Source organism: Coccinella septempunctata, chromosome 3 (assembly GCF_907165205.1).
Source record: "Coccinella septempunctata chromosome 3, icCocSept1.1, whole genome shotgun sequence".
Lineage (NCBI taxonomy): Eukaryota > Metazoa > Arthropoda > Insecta > Coleoptera > Coccinellidae > Coccinella > Coccinella septempunctata.
In genome coordinates, this window is record NC_058191.1 from 30,157,725 (window position 1) to 30,176,134 (window position 18,410).

Here is an 18,410-nt window from a genome sequence, read left to right on the forward strand (position 1 = left end):
GTCGATGAGAACAGCTCTGTTAGGGGTAGGAGGCTATACTCTTTACTGGAGTTTATTTTTTAAATGTTTTGAGCGAACTGATTCTGTACTATTTGTTGAAATGGGCCAAAGAATGAGTTAGATAAGTGAGAAAACATTCAGATTTCTCATTTTCAAAAATTTTGCGAAAAAAGTTTCTGAATTCTTGTGTAGCAGTATAACAATTCGGTATCCATTCCATCACGAGAACTTGAAAGCCGCCGAATGCACCTCATATCTCTATAGCGGCAAGAATCGCCAGTTGCAGCCATCTGATCTCCAAGCGCCCAAGGTACCTCCGTCGCGACGGCACTATTGTATCCTGAACGTCGCGGCGTCGGCGCACGTCCATTCCACATCGGACGTCGTCGAATTGGACCCTCTACAGACGGCTCGTCACAATACGCCGCTTCAGTCAGTTTTGCACGGTCCGTGGTTGTAAACGGTCTATGTGGTGCGTTCCCCCTCACGATTCTGGGCAACAAACATGTGTACAACGAGGGCAGCGGCGACAGTGTCAACGAAAGGGTCGCGCAAGGCGTGAAAAGGGCTCGTCTGAAAGTGGGTGACGAAGTCAGGGCTGCGGCTCCCTCATGGGCCGACTTCCCGGGGGCCGTCCTTCGGGCTGACCACTTGGAGAGGCCGCGGACATAGGACATGGCCTTTAGCCTACTCGCGGCTTGGACCACCCTGCTGTGGCTTGCCTCAGGTAAGGCCGATCAACCCGAAAGGGATAATACTGCTCCGAGCAGTTCGAATTTGGCGCTGGAAGTAGGTCTAGGCACTGGGATCTATTGACCGGCATGCTTGGCTTGTATAACCCTTACTCAAAACTAGGTTAGTTGTCAGCTATCCATTCGATAACCTCCAGGTCATTCTGCTCAAAAATAATCACTTTCTATGAGAATCTATGACATCCTCATGAAGGTGGCTCTGCAGAAATTCAATTAGTGGGGTTTGCCTAGAGGATGTCCTACTATGCCTATAGTTTAATGACCTTCTGAACCGATAACTACCTACATTATGCGATCTTTCCTTCAGAAAGTTCCTCATCACATTATAGAAGAAGAGACAAGGCTCAGAACTCATTTTAGACCCTGCTCATTCCAGCCTCTAGTTTGATGACCATCTAGATCAGATAGATGGAAAATAAGGTCTTCATGATTTTGAAATACTTCCAATGGACTATAATCTTGAATTTTGTTGAAAATTCATACAATATAGTGCCAGAGGGCCAAAGAACTAAAGAAGATACAACGAACATTTTTTTTCTGAGGTATTGCTGATTATATGGAATCGACTAGGATTTCCTGAATGAAAATGAAAAAAAAATTGATATCACATGCAAGAGCTTGGACTAACTTTCGTAATTTCAAACAGCATCATCAAATCGTGTCAACCTTGCTGAACTGATTGAGTTTTTGCTTTCGAATTTCGATGTGTCAGCATATAGTTTCTCATTGCCTATTTTGTGTAAAAGGCAAGCAATTAAATTCAAACACTCTGGAACAATAATACTATGTTCATCTACACAATTATAGCTAGAACCTTAGAAAATGGAAGAAAATTTTAGACTAACTTAGGAAAGACCGAAAATCTACTTTTTCTGATAATTACAATGTATCTACTTGCATAATACAGGGTTGGGCATGAGTATGGAATAAAATTAATATTTCCTCAACCAATAACTCAAAATGATAATGCTTTTCGAAGGAAAAGCCAATATTAACTCATTAATATTGAGTTAATCAGAACTTTATGGTAGTAATTATGGTAATTATGGTAGTATTCCATTATCCGTGAGCTTTCCAACGAGCTCACACATCTTATATGTTTCCATTTGAGAAAAGGTTGGATGGACTCGCGACTAAGGGGTTGTAGAAAAACACTAAATTTTATTGACAGAAAATGAGGGTAGGTAATTGAAAATCAATTGACGGGCATTAGCGTTTTGCATTTGGAGTTATTTATTCAAGGAATATTAATTTTATTCCAGCCTTATATGCGCACAAATCTGTTAATAATTTCTCTCTAACTATTTTCTGAAGATTTTAATGCAGATAAATATTATCATCATCAATTTATCTAAATACGGGGGTGCAACAGCAACGAATTATTTCTCTAGAAATCAGAAATTTTAATATACTTCCTGATTTGATAACGAGAATTCATCAGAAAAATAAAATTAAAAGATGAAACTATCATATGTGATTAAACTCAAAATAGCTGGTTACGTGATTACCCTAGAATTCGCCTTTTCTCATTCGATATATTCATTTTGTATTATTTATTGCTGACATTCGAAAAAATATATATATTTCGTATTATACCTATTACACCGGGTTGCCCACCCCAGACGCGGCGCTCATTTTGAGGGAGTAAATAAAGATATTTTGAAAATCTTTTCTTGTGGTGTGTGTAGGGTGTTCAAAAGCACAATTTAAAATTATTGTCATATATACAGAGTATACAGGGTCTTCGAAAACAAAGATATAGACCAAAGTTACACTTTTTTAAATGTAACACCCTATATTTGACCTCAAAAATGGAATGGCAAGCTCAAATTATGATGATTTTCTTCAGATCACTTTATACCTTAGAAAGACCATTTACGAAATAATGGCTAAAATGGTTTACTATAATAGTTTTGAATCAAAAATCGAAAATTGCTCAGAAACTATCAGTTTTAAATGTAAGAAAATTTTATGAATATACTTAGGAAATTACTTTTTACGTTCAACGATATGTAGAAATACCGGGTGTGCCATTTGAAATAAGAAAGTTTCCGACGATTCGTTGTAGTTGATGTTTGAGAATTAATTATTATCACTCTGTATATTACCGAGTTGAAATTTCCTTTTATATGTAAGGGTAGCCAACTTGTCTACTCGAAAAAATTCTGTCTGTATCGCTGGCGTAACTAGTTTCTTCATTAATTGGTATTTAAACAAACTCCATATTTTGGGTTTTTCGCCATTATCTCGTAAAGAGTGCTTCTGAGCAATAAAGTAATCTGAAGAAACTCATCATAATTTGAGCTTGCCATTCCATTTTTGAGGTCAAATATAGGGTGTTACATTTAAAAAAGTGTAAATTTGATCTATATCTTTGTTTTCGAACACCCTGTATATATGACAATAATTTTAAATTGTGCTTTGGGACATTCTACACACACCACAAGAAAATATTTTCAAAATATCTTCATTTACTCCCTCAAAATGAGCGCCGCGTCTGGGGTGGGCCACCTGGCATATAAGTGGACAGCGATGTAAGGTGGCAAGAATCTCAGAGCACAATAATTAACCTAAAGAATCGGTATCTCTTCATGGTATTAACTCTATTAACATATGGCTCAAAATCAGTATCTATATCTGATAGTTATTCTCCAGAAGTATTTTCGAATAATGTTTCAAATAATAAATATAATATTATATTGCATGATGGATCGATATGGAACGAAATGGCTGAATAATATTCCTATCCTAGGAAAGCTTTGATTCATTCACTTCACCATTTCGTGCCAAAATAGATACACAAGGTAATAATCTTCTAGTTAATCTTCTAGTAATCTTATTAAAACGATGCCATTCATATCGAACTATCAATTAATTTTCTGATGGAAAGCATGATTTTAATCCGTTTATTCGAAGGTCTACTCGAAACAATTCATTATTGAAGTGGAACCGGCGCAGCGTGGCAAATTCAACAACATTTTTGATCAATTTGACGGGAAATTAGAAATTATTTGCTTAATTGATTGAATTTTTTTTAATATGACATATTTTCGATTATCGACTATCGTCTTTTATTGAGTAAGCTCAACGATAAAATAATGTTGACCGTATTTATATTTCAACTATTCATCACAATAACTCCTACATTTGAAGGAACCAACGATATCATAACAAGAAATATATGGGGTGTCCGGTGAAACTGTTGTGAATCAGTAAAAATCTCCCCGTTTTGAAATTTATTTTTACCAAATACTTCCTCACCTCAGATTTTTTAGTGCTTTGCCTACAGATTGGGATAAACTCAAATATCTTCGTTTCTAAAAATTACTGCTATGTAAACAGTACTGACCTGGTATAGCACCAGTTTCAATATAGTACACAGGCCACCCTGTGTATTTACCTAAAACTCTGTTTAGAATACCGTTTCAAATCAGAAAAACTGCTGAAAATGGCCGCCTCTAGCTAGGATACAAGATTCCAGTCTTCTCCTAATGGAGTTTGGAGTTCTGGATTCGTTTTTTTATTTGGAAATCATGTAACACCCTGTACCTTGTCATGGAAACGAAGCATTTCCTGACAGAGGCCCACAGGATCTTTCCGACTGCAAATAACTCCGAGATTGATAACCTGAATTTGTTCGTTTTTTCAATCAAATATTATATCTAAAACATTATTCAGTTTCCATTAGACTTCAGTACCATTGGATTCGAGTTTTAGTTGTCTTTTTGTGTTTGCTTTATTTTGGTCAAGCAACATATGTTTCCCTGTTCAACTTCCCCTTGCTCAATGACCTAGACAGCACCTGTCTGTGAAAATTGTTGGTAATGACGTGAGTTCAAAGGGATAGGTACTCGGATAGGTAGCTATATGAACTGAATCAGCTTTGGATTTACAGTTGCATCATAATTTGATGGTAGAATGAAGGATTAAAATCCGTTGTCAGAACAATCTCGCAGAACAATACATCCACATGAAAACATTGCTAAAGAAACAACAGAAACTTGACACGTTTGAACACGTTTTATTAATTTGTTTCAATTGGAGTATAATGTTCACTGGATATATATGAAACTCTATTTGGTAGCAACAATGTAATGTAATTTATAAAAAAAAAGTCGATGAGGACTATAATATCCAAAACTTACAATTTATGTTTCAAATTATGAAATACTCATCCGTTTGTCAGTAACAATGTAAATTATTCTAACTTTATTCATTTTCAGCTTTTATAAGGTATAATTTTGTAGATGGGTGCATCAAACGAAAAAACATTTTTGATAAAAATTACGGTTGAGTAAAAACGTTAATGAATGTATCGAATAAAAAATTGATAAGCTTGGCGGAATATCCTCAAGCATGAGGATATTCTGTAATTCAAAATCCGAAGGCTATTTCAGGTAACATTTCATAGACTCATTCTACAAGCAATTTACAACAAAATACATAGTTCCTATGAAATATGGTCCGATTATTTTCCATTGGGAAGTTATTCAAGATTCTAATATTTTTCACTCACAACAAAACCTATCTTGAAAAAATATTAATCAAAATTCATAGTAAGCACTTCTTAGGAAAGATTTTCGATTATAATTTTGAAGGTATGCTTTGTGAAACGTTACGAACTTTTAGAATCTTGAATTACTTTATGACGTAATATTATTGGACCATAATTCTTTTTTGTTGAAATTTGCCTTTAGAATCAAATTGTGAAACTTGGCCAGAGATAACGTACATCCAGTGTATAATATTGTGGAGGATTCCATCTCTATTTATTTCCGGTTTGCATGATACATTCTGAAGCGAAAAACTTAATATGTAAAGCATTTTTGGCGAAAATCAAGAAAGATAATGCATTAATTAAAAAACTAAATCGATAATTTCCAAAACTTATAATAGAACATTCTGAAATGAAATACTTTCAGCGGGTTTCATGAAACTTTGATTGACCGATCAACGATTTGACAGTCACTCGATTTCTAAAACGAAATAAATGAAACCTTTTAATTTCTGAAGATATTGAAGAAGTAGCAATTGAAAATGGACATATGAACCTCATAATTCGATGCGAGAATGATATTCTGATTGGTTATGACTGAATTATAGGTTGAAAACAAATTGACGTCTATTCGTCAATCAAGCGTTGATTCACCGATCAAGCTAAAGATGAAACCCGAGGTCAGTCACACATAAGGTCATTTTGTATTTTATAATTCAAATGTTATTTATCAGTGAATATATAGTAGTTGTGTGAATGTGTTCTGAAGAAAAAGAGATCAAAAATGAAGAGAATTTTTTTTTCTATATTCAATTTATTGAACACTGAATGAAGAATCAATGTTGATATCACTCAGCCCAGTTACAAATCCATATCCTTCTACATAATTATTTCCAACGTTGTATGCAGTTTCGGTTTTCGTTGCTCCCACATACGTCGTAAAATCCAGTTCTTACTGAATTTCAGCTTTGCTAGTTTCAGTCCGACGAAAGAATTGATCGTTTCCACCCCATTCCGCGTTCTAGGTGAATACATGACTAATTTCCAGGGACCTTTGAATGATAGTAACGAAGATAACAAGATATAAGCCTGAACTCCCTAGTGAAAGGGGATCTGAAACACCATTAGCTATATTGAAAGAGTCTTTTCCCCCCGATTTGCCCAATTCTGATGCTGAATTATCACGTAATGGTGTGGAGCACAGTTCGTCGGCAAATCAGCAGAAGGGATGCAATTAGATGTGGATAAAAGTTTTTGGTTATTCCATTCGAATTTCTCGGAATCATTCGGGTAATGAATATCAAATGCTCTCGTCAAAATCTAGAGGATTGGGTGTTTATTAACTTGATATTGTTTTCTTTCCTAGTAGTTTTGGGGGAATAAAATATAATGAATTCATCGATCTTTCCAATAGCAAAACACCCAAAATAGATAGATAGATAAATATCTTTATTTCAAATAATGTACAACATGAGTGAAATAGTGTCCAAAAAATATACATTTACAATTAACTACCCTCTGATGGATTACTAAGCCTAAAATCAAAATACTCTGACAATGAGTATGGTTCTAAATCTTCTGTTTGATTATGTTTGATTATGAACTGTTGTGTGCTGTAACATTGTTTCCTTGTTCTTGAAAAAAAAATATCAAGCATTCAAATAAGTAAATACCATACACTGTTAAAATTTTATGTTTCCTAAATGTTCCCCTACATGTCTCTGAAAATTTTAATCCAAATAATACTTTTATAATTATTTTCTTTACAATAAAAATGTCACTCACTCTCGGACTTGTTCCCCAAAATAAAATACCATATCTCAAAAGTGATTCAAAATTTGCAAAGTAAACCACTTTGATACAATGCTCACTCAAATAGTTATGGAGAGATCTTATTCCATACGCTACTTTACTCAATTTCATCGACAAATATTCTATGTGAGGTGTCCACTTCAAAAATCCATCTATATAGATTCCCAAAAATTTGGTTGAATCTTCTAGTTTAATGTTATTTCCATCCAAATTGATGGACTTTTCTTTAACTCTTAATTTACTTGTACTAAACAATACTGCAGCTGTTTTTTCTTTGTTCAAAATGAGTTTATTATTATTGAACCATAATTTAATTTTGCTGAAACAGTCATCTGCCTTATCAAATAGATGTTGGAAGTCACTAGCATGTATAATAATATTCAAATCATCCGCAAAACCAGTTATGAAGTCTGAAATCGCGGAATACAAATCATTTATGAAGATTAAAAAGAGAATGGGCCCCAAAATACTACATGGCACACCAAATTTCGACTCCAATACTTCAGATTTGGTTTCTTTTCCATTATTCACAATAAAACTCTTTGTAGACGTTCGGTTAAATATGAGCGAAACCATTTCAATGAATGAAAAGGTTTGTTTTTCTACGGCTATAATACAAAATTTTTCTTGTAAAAGGATAGTTTTGTCATGATTTAATGTTAACATGTAAGAAATGAATCATTTTCAAGGAACCTATCCTTTATTTTTTAACACTATACGGGTTCATACTAAATAGATATTATTCGATCGAAATTTGATCATTTGAGAATGCTCCGTTGTAGGTAAAAAAAAATTTTGATCCGTAAAATCAATTTGATTGAGCCTAGTGAGACCAGGCATTAGAAAGTCAGACACCTTACGACCACAAATATCGCGTATGATTAAATAATCTGAAGTTGCAAATTAATTCGTCTACAATTCGAAAAATGCGATGATTCATCACTTACAATATTTCTTGAATAAATTACGATCAGTTTTTGATTTCAATTCATAATGTGAGTTATGTAGGAGAAGTAGAGTGCAAGGTACGACCCATTTCCCACATGATAGAGCTCTTCAGATTCAAGGATCGATATTTGCAATCAGGGTCAATACAAAACAGAATATAGGGTCAATGAAAGTTGGAATAAAACAGACTGCCTTTGAAACCAGATCCAGTTAGAGATTTGAATACTTTTCGGATTACGTTTTAGAGGAAAAATTTTTTGTAGCTGATTATACAGGGTGTACCAAGTTCGAGGGCCTATTAGACGTTTCTGGAGAACAGGACCTATTTGAAATCTGAAAATTTGGATTATGATATTGTTCGACATTATCTACTGAGCTAAAATATTCTTCAAGCCTAAGCACTTTCAGTTATACAGGAAATAGAAGTAAATTAAATTAGAGTTAAACTTAGGGTTTTAATTTGAAAAACTAAAGTTATGGGCAAATCTTTATCCCAATTTTTGACACAACATTTGGAATACCCTGTGGCAAGTTTTTCTAGATTCAGAAAATGTACAATATCCCCACATTATTCGACTTCAAAAATGTGAAAACGTTTTGTGCTTACGATACTTAAAATAGGAATATCGAACATATTTCCTTTTTTTTTCAGTTTTTCCTCAATATTATGAAAACCATTTGGAGAAATATATTCAGAATAAAATATTGTATCATATCAGGAAAGAAAAAGTAAAAAAAAATTTTTTGGAAAACTTTACTTTCATTCCCTGTATAACTGAAAGTGCTTAGGCTTCAAGAATATTTTAGCTCAGTAGATAATGCCGAACAATATCATTATCCAAATTTTCAGACTTCAAATAGGTCCAGTTCTCCAGAAACGTCTAATAGGTTCTCGAACTTGGTACACCCTGTATTTATTTAGTGTAATTCTCATTACTTTATTCATGCTTCCATTGAATTCTTTGTTCTCGTGGACGTGAATTCAGAAAGAGTATCCTTCAATTCATGAATTAACGTTTCGGCCGAGTTTCCAGGCCTTCTTCAAGATTCTGGAAGTTACTGACCTGTTTAAAGAAAGTTTTCTCTTTGTACGCATTGCTGGTATAGATTCTTCAAGATTCTGGAAGTTACTGACCTGTTTAAAGACATTTTCCTCTTTGTACGCATTGCTGGTATAAATTCTTCAAGATTCTGGAAGTTATACTGATCTGTTTAAAGACAGTTTCCTCTTTGTACGCATTGCTGGTATATTCTTTACGAATGGTGGACCTCTTTTGAATAAGATATAACATGGAACGTGGATAAAAATCAATCACAGGAGAAAACGTCCAGTATACTCTACAGCCTATAGTTGTACAAGAAACAGTAAAACTCAGAAACAAAGCAACTCAATGTGAAAATCATTTGTTAGCAAATTATTTGTATTAGTACAATGTGGAAGGAAATAAACGAGTTCTATCTAGTTGCAGGGTCTAGGATACAGTGTACAATTGGTTATAAACACCAATTCTTCACTAATGCGTTCAACCCAATCGTTTGAGAGCAGTTTCGGTTTCAAATCAATAAACCACGCCTACTTGAGGAAGAACAACGTTCTTTTTTCAAAGGACAAGCTCGCAAGGGAACAAACAATTTTTGGTTGGCTTGTCTCTTTTCTAAAATTGAGTTTTTCGAGCGCCTTAAAGATGATAAAAAATATTATTTTGGGTGGCAGGATGTTGCTAGTGACAAATATTTCACGAAAATAAACCAGGTTTCTCAAAGTTGGTTCTATGGACTGAACAAAAAATTCTAAATGATACCTACAAGAATTTTATTTTTGCATAATATAAAGGTCATTTTCAAAGGATTCGTTTTTGATAAGTTCATTCTTATTCTCTTATTTTATTTGGGTTATCTACATAAATCTTTAGTTCTATTTATTACTTCTTATTTTATTTTTTTATTCTGTTCAGATTGCTGTATAAACTCACCTTGACTGTGCCAAATTATCCAAATTTCGAGGGGACATTCGAAATGGAACGATTCAACTCCAAACACTCCGTAAAAACCATTAAAATACCATATATATTATCCTATTCCTTCAGCTTTGTGCGGTTTCGGCCGGTTCAGACCGCCGGAAACCGCAAGATTTACACCCTTCCCATTAAGCCTTATTTGCTCGATTTATTCGGCTTTGTAGATCTGATTTATCCTCAATGTGAGGAGGAATTCGCTGGACTCAGACGTTTCAAAAACGAATTTAATCGCCTGAGGAAGCACACAATTGCGAAATTCCTCGATAGGAAGTTCGAGGCCGTACGTTTCAGTTAAGCTGAATAGGTGAAAAATGATACAAGCCTTCGAAGCAGGTCACGCCACTCGAACTTCAACTGCAGGCGTCGTCAATTCGAAAATTTGGTCCTCGAATTTTCGATCTGAACGATTTTCCACGAACTCTGATATACTAGGTTGGATAAAAAAAAGCCTGATTTATGGCCGAACTGTGTCAAATTGAAGTATATACACCTCGCAAAAGGCACGCCAATGATGAACTCATCGAAAATATGCAGTTTCAATTGAATAACATTAATACTTATACAAATTTTATCGATATTCAAAAAACCTTGATTTCGTGATTTACTGATGATCAACAAAAATTTAAGGGTAGTGCTTCAGTAGACAAACAACGGAAACATTCGGAAACTTGTAACTTTCAACCACTACCCCCATATACCAGGGGATGGAGATACGTGACCTCCGCAAATTTTTATGGTAGGGGTCTCAAATTTTATCTTAGAACTTTTTGTTCTAAATAATGATATTCCTACATATTTCAGGATTTCTGGAAAGTTACCTCCCACCCTTAGAATTAGGGGATGTAATCGCGTGTGCGCAAAATGCTTCAGGTGTAGGATTGAAATAACTATTGCTGTTAGCATCAAGCACGAACAATTCTGTACAGGGTGGAAAATTCGATGGAATTGAATGGAAGCTAGAGAAAAATGTTTCCGACCTCGATTTTCGAAAGATTGTTAATGGCCAAAACCGCATCCCTCTATCTTCTATTGTTTTCAAGTTATAAGTGAAAACTTATTTTTCGGCTCTTCGTACTGGTGCCTCTATTTCGTAAAGAATCAGTGGAAGGGTCGGTTCATGCATCGTTACTAATGGTTTATGCAGAGTAACTGAGAATTAATACCTAAGAGAGGCACTAATCTCATGGATAGATGACTGACAAACACGTGCACGACATCTACCAATTAGATTGGTCCCTTTCTTAGGTATTAATTCATAATAACTCTGCATAAACTCACCATAAAAACTAAGACATAATGAAGAAACGATCTAATTGGCTTTCACGTGATCGCCATCTGCCCATTAGATTGATGCCTTTCTTATTATTACGAGGATATATTGAAGAATTCTTAGCCTAGTATGGAACTTAACAAAATTTCAATGTCAAAATATTTTATTACCCAACATATTCTCCTCTTAATTGAATATATTTATTACAGCGAACCTGCAAGGTTAAAAAAAAATGTTTCTTCTTGCTCTGCAAACCAGACCTCTACAGCTCCTCGTTGGAAGAAAATTTACGATCTTTTAAACTTTTTTTCAGTTGAGGAAAGAGATTATAGTCAGATGGAGCCAAATCTGTTGAATATCGGGGGTGTTCTAGTTATTCAAACCCTAAATCACGAATTTTTTGCATGGCAATATGAGATTTGTGTGCAGGGGCGTTGTCCTGCAAAAACAAAACACCTTTGGATAGCTTTTCGTGTCTTTTCTCTTTAATTTTTACCCGTAGAGTGGTCAGTAATGTCGAATAGTAATCTCCGGTTATTGTTCTACCCTTATCCAAAAAATCAATCATGATTATGGCAATCCCAAAGAACTGAAGCAAGAACTTTTCCAGCAGATTTTTGGACACGAAACTTCTCAGGTCTTGGAGAACCAGAGTTTCTCCATTCCATCGATTGTTGCTTTGTTTCTGGATCGTAGAAATGTACCCAAGCCTCATCCATAATAACAATTCGGTTTAAGAAGTCTACATCGTTTTCAAATCGACCACAGATCGAACGCGATGCTTCTACCCTTGCACGCTTTTGATCAACATTTAAACATTTGGGGATCCATTTTGCAGCAATTTTTCTCATGTCCAAATTGAAGTGAACTATATGATGAACGCGTTCGTATGGAATATTCAGTGCTTCAGATATCCGTTTTAACATCGATATTTTCGGGGATTGACACAGAAACTGGCCTTCCCGATCGGTCATCATCTTCAATGGAAAATTTACCTTTTTCGAAGCTTGCAGTCCAATTTTTCACGGTCGCATACGAAAGACATTGACCACCAAGGGTATTAAGCAGATCTTCGTAAATCTGCTTATCTCTTAACCCTTTTAAATACAGGTACTTGATGATGGCTCGATTTTCACAATTTCGGTGGACATCTTCTTTCTTTTGATTTATTGAGTAACTCTGGTTTACTTTTTGACCTCAAACTTCAAACTGAGACTTCTAATGAGTTATTGTTCGTTGCTATGGTAACGCAATATTTTTTTTATGCATGGAACTGGTCTAGGCTAACTAGATATCAATACATCCTCGTAGTTCTAAGAACCGACCCATAGAAATTGAAGCACTCGACTTTGATGGATGATGCTAACAGGAATATTCCTATTTATTTGATTCCACTGGAATTTACAAGATTTGGGAGGATTTCAAGTAGAAATTGGCCATTCTATAAAATCGTCAACATGACCTGTATGAACCTTGAGGATGAACAAGCATTAATAAAACACGATGTTTCGAACCGTCATAATGAAATAACGCCACCCAGGCACTCCCCAACTTCGCACGGAAGCTAATCTAAAGAACTATCAAACTGACCTTCCCTACACTTCGTATGATCCAGACTATTTTCGAAATGTTATTGATGCATCACCCCACCTTATGTGCCTTTCAAGTCGGAAATTCTCCGGGCGGTAACGGAGTATTTAGTTACAGAAATCCGTTCTTATATCCTTCAAGAGCAGAAAATTCCAACCGCCCGTATAACATGTGCATCCTTCCGTCATGCGAGGAACAAAGTCAACAAAAGGAGTCTCTCCAAAGTCTGGAAACTCGATAAGCGGGGAACGAACAATGCCGGGGATGATATTCTTCGGGCAGAATTCGATTCAATAGTCTGATTTTCCGAGATTAAGAATTAGGAAATGTTTTTCGGCTTTCGCCAGGCGAATAGAGGATCACGAAGACCGGAGAATGGCTTCAAGGATATCGATTCGAAGATGTTTGCCCATTTGTGATGTCTAAGATGAAATATGGGATGGCAGGGGTAATTTCGTGCTGGTGAAGTTCGATTCGATACGGAATCAATCTCTGTGTAGAATGGACCATTAAAAGAGACGTCCTCTTGCGAAAGTAATAATGAGTTTTATTTCCTGAATGTTGTTTCAAAAGAAAAATTGACGCGATATGTCAATTTTCATTTGGAGGGGCACATTTTTTATTTAGAATTTTTGGGTGTATCGGGGTGTAAACCCCCTCAAGTATCTTAAATGGGGTCGAGTGACACCTACAACGTTATTCTGAAATTAAGGGTATGAGAGCATATATAACAATTAAAAATATGACGAAAATCTCAATGAAATTTTTCTCAAAAAAAATCACCAAGAAAGTTAGAGCCTCAAAAAGATGGTTCTCGAAAATGGTGTTGATCTATCATCTTCAATACCAATGATAACGAAAATCTGAAATGATTAGTACATTCAATAATTATTTTTGATACTAGATCAAATTAAATGAAAATCACTCTTAAGTCAACTTAGGGGTGATAGGGAAAAAATAACCCATTGACTATAGCATATAGGCTTTTCATTGTTACTCTGCTTTGTTAATAATTAATTCACTTTGTATGACATTCTCAGTAACGACATTCGTGTGGTATATGGCAATTTGTAAAATTATATTGACATTCTTTATAACCTCGTAAGCTTTGTCGGTTTGATCTCCGGATACCCTGTACAGGGTGATTCTATGACACGTACAAATATTTTGATAGTAGATTCTTGAGGTTAAAAGAAACACTTTTTTCCTATACTATTTTTTCCGATTCGGCCCTGATAAAAAGATATAGCCATTTTAAGTTTTCATAATGAGCTGTGCCAGCCCTGGAAAAACAATATTACCTTCAGAATGACTAGCCAAATTTATGACACCTCACATCTGTGGCTCTTTTAAGCAGAGTTGTTTTCAGCCAAAGTACCCAATTTTTCAAATTTCACGGATACTTTTTAATTTTTCAACATCAAATTACTCGAAAATGGCGCATTATACTAGAAAATATAAAGAATACTTCAATTTTCAAATATTCATTAGATAGTGCCCAACTTGGTTTCAAGAGTTGGGTTCTTTGAATTTTTGGTACGTAATGGTCATAATGAAAAAACTGGAAGACGTGGGTGATATCTTGTGTTCGAAAAAAATTAATCATATAAATGAAAAACTATATTCCGAAGTTCATTTCATTCGATAAAACCGTTTGTGAGATAGAGATAAAATAACTTTTTTTGGTTTTTTACAGCCTATATCTTTTAAACCTAGCCGATTTGGAAAAAATGGTGAGGGAAAAAAGTGTATGTTTTGACCTTAAGAATCTACTGTTAAAATATTTGTGTGAGTTAAAGACTCACCCTGTATATCTAGTTTGAGATTGTGTTCATATTAAAAATTTCTTCTTCTTGAAACGGATTATTCGCAATTGCTTGTAACCAGGAAACGCGGCAATGACATAAATCTTCCGGTTTATTTTACCGTGCCAAAAAATCGAAGGAAATAACTGAAAAAAATTATTGGGGATCATTGGAGTCTGGCTGTAAAATTAAACTCAATCGTCTGGGACTAGGCTGATGTTATTGCCACGATAAATATTTACCAAACAGTCTGACCATTCGGAGATACTATAGACTTGTCGCAACTCTTGTTGTCACTTTGCCAAAATGTTTTACTCATCGAACGCAATCTTGAACAGTAGAGGTCAATAATGTTTATGTCTTTATCCTCACGCAATTTTAACAATAGGTATCAAGGCTTTCTTTCCATCTAGGAAACCCGAGAAAATTGATGTCGCAAAATTTTTGTTCTCACAAATTGCAAAGTACTAGTTTCTTATTCACATTGTGACAATTAAAGGAAATTTGTATGTGTAGGAATTTGAAATCACAGACCTCTTCTAAAAAATATTTCTTGAATTTCCAGCTTTAAGAGGGATAATATTGAATAACAGTTAGGACTCTATACAGGGGGTCTGTAAACAAATGCGAAGGACTTGGGGAGATGATTCCTCGATGAAAATAAGCAGGGGTAGTTCCTATAATTTTTTTTTTAAATCGATCTCCCTTCCAAGATACAGCCTATGGAAGGCGATGACGAGTTGACAGTTTTAAATTTTTTTACGGGTTCTAAAGAACACTGAGTCATAAAACTATACATAATATGAAGCACTAAGTAGATGTTACTCACACAATTTTTTTAGATCTCATAACTTCATTATTAGGGTTTGAAAATTTCGATACAGTCGATACTTTTCTCGGAATAAATAAAAACTTACAAGCAGTTCTGATTACTGTTCATTCCATTTCATCGTATGTGTTCCATAGAATGACCACCTCCCGCTCAAATACATTTATCAGCACTCTGCCTCATAGACCTTCGCATACTGCTTGTGAATTTTTATTTTTTCGGAGGAAAGTATCGATTGTATCGAAATTTTGCAAGATTGAAAATCTATCTCACGAAAACAATTTTTGAAGGAAAATCATAAGGGGTTGTTATTTTCAAACCCTAATAAAGAAGTTATGAGATCTAAAAAAATTGTGTGAGTAACATCTACTTAGTGCTTCATATTATGTATAGTTTTATGACGCAGTGTTCTTTAGAACCCGTAAAAAAATTAAATCCGTCAACTCGTCATCGCCTTCCAAAGGCTGTATCTTGAAAGGGAGGTCAATTTCGAAAAAAATTTATAGGAACTACCCCTGCTCATTTTCATCGATGAATCATCTCCCTAAGTCCTTCGCATTTGTTTGTAGACACCCTGTATTTATAATTTCGAAGTCATTTGGATAATATTCCTTGAAGATGATATAGGAAATCTCCAAAAAAATTGACAACCCCCAATTTTCACCTAAATCATTATCCTAACGATATGAACAACAATTACAAATATGACAATGATGGAAACAACTACAATGCTGGGAACAACTATAACTTCCCACATTGATGAGCAGACACTTTATGACCATTCCCGAAAAAGTGCAAAACCAATTTTTACAATGATCAATAATTTGAAGGGAGGTTAGTGTGATAATAATTCAGGATATAGAAATGAGTTTCTGAAAATACAATCGACTCTATCAATGCAATTGTTTATTTTATGAAGCAAAGCACAATCAAATGAATCTTCATGTTATAAATCTGTCTAAACATTCTAATTGCGTCGAAAATCTCAATTGAAAATTAATGTATATCAATTGATTTCTCATGAATTCCTAATAATAACCAATGAAGTCTAATATTAAACGGAATTTTATTTTTAGAATAACTGTTCAATGCAATGCCTGATAGACGTTGCAATCTCAAAATGTTTTCGTGGCCATTACAATTGAACAAATATATACTTGAAAATAGTTATTTCAAGGAAAAAGATTTAGTTGAACGATTTGTTTTATGAAGATTACAAACTGTTGAAGAAAACCTTTTCCTAAAGGTTAATTAATTATTGTATCGATTGAACATATCATTCACCTAGATTTTCGATTACCTGACCAGAACTTAGCGTTAATGGTCAGGAGGTTTGCGAATTTAATGAATGAATTGTTTATTTCGATCAAATTTATAAACATTTAGTTTCGACTAGGCAATTTCACAATAGTCTTCATTCTTCAATTCCATTGCGTCAGATGTTACATGATGCTAATGAAATTACGTTGGCGAATCACATTTTTTAAGAATAATTACATATTATGATATGTAAATGAACTCAACAATGACGTAGGGAACCGGCGATCATTTTTCCGTATTACTTTCCTTATTTTAAAGGTATTCCTTCACAAATTTATTGAGGTAAAATATGTTTGAAGAAGAAGTATGAATTAAGTTTGATATAAAGGGAAAATAAGAAAAAAAAATTTTTTGTTGATCTTCGGAAGAGTGTAACTTTTCCGGGGGAGTTTAAAAAAAATTTATACCAAATATCTACCTTAATTACCACCATAGAATCACCTATTACAATTATCAGTGTTATTCAGATATACCCTTTATACAGGGTGATTCATAACTATTGGGACATAGGCAAAGGGCAGATTGTTTGGTCTAAAATATGGCGATAGGACCAAATATACCTCAATAAAATATTGCTGTGGAAAAAGATAGGGGGCGTTAAAGTTGAATTTTTTATAAGGGGACAGAATAATATTTTCTTCGAAGTTCGACAGTCGTTTATTAAAAGAATTAGAAAAGGCATAGAAGTCGGAGGAGGCCACGTAGAACATTTAACTCAAGTTAAATTCTTTTTATGTTACATTGTTTTTAATTATGCTTTATCGTCGAAATAAATAAATAAAATAAATAAATCGTTACTTCAAATCCCCTTCCGATGCTCTGAACTGTTCAATTGTGTTTTTCTTAAAAACGGATGAAAAAATATAGAATGAAATTATTAGCAAAAAACGAAAAAAAAATTCAACTTTAACGCCCTCTATTTTTTCCACAGCAATATTTTATTGAGGTATATTTGGTCCTATCGCCATATTTTGGTCCAAACAATCTGCCCTTAGCCTATGTCCAATCACACTGTATAATGCCTATTCTCATGGCTTTATATGCCTACTAGATATAATTCAATTACTTTACATACAAAATATCACGATGACCAAAAATATTATCAGGACATTTGTTCTAAATTTGAGCAAGAAATAATGAAAAAAAAATGTTGATTTTTATATTTCTTCCAACATTCTTCAGCCCAAATTGGACAAAAAAATCGTATATTGTGTGGTTTAAAGAAAACTGCGCCCAGATATACAGAATGGGCAATTGAAAATGCTCGAACAAGTCGATTTTTGATTTCAGGGGGCCAAATTTTAAGATGAATTCAAAACAATATCGCTTCAACCCTTAGTGTTACAACCCCAACCCCTATATCTTGAATAGAGAAGGTGGGGTAAGTGATAACTCATTTGGAAGGCCTTTCTATGCTGTGTGAATCAATCGAATCTTCACTCATTTATTTTGCATTTTCGATGATAAATATCCTGAACCATTCCGCAATGGATGGATCATTTCCTCCATTCTCTTGCTCTGGAAAGAATGAACTCGAACCATTTAATAATATTTCAAATTCATAAGAACTC

The 18,410-nt window shown here is 34.4% G+C and overlaps 1 protein-coding gene across 4 annotated transcripts in view; it reads left to right on the forward strand.

The window, feature by feature from the left end:
• Positions 1-371: 371 nt before the first annotated feature.
• The window catches only part of LOC123309483 (protein kinase C-binding protein NELL2-like), a 78,443-nt gene continuing 60,404 nt past the window's right edge, over positions 372-18,410 (forward strand). For 2 of the 4 annotated variants that reach the window (XM_044892629.1, XM_044892630.1), the window contains exon 1: positions 372-727. In XM_044892629.1, the coding sequence (XP_044748564.1) occupies positions 676-727 (52 nt within the window). In that variant the 5' untranslated portion in view covers positions 372-675. The remainder of the gene's footprint in view (positions 728-18,410) is intronic. The other 2 variants (XM_044892631.1, XM_044892632.1) reach the window with 1 other exon arrangement.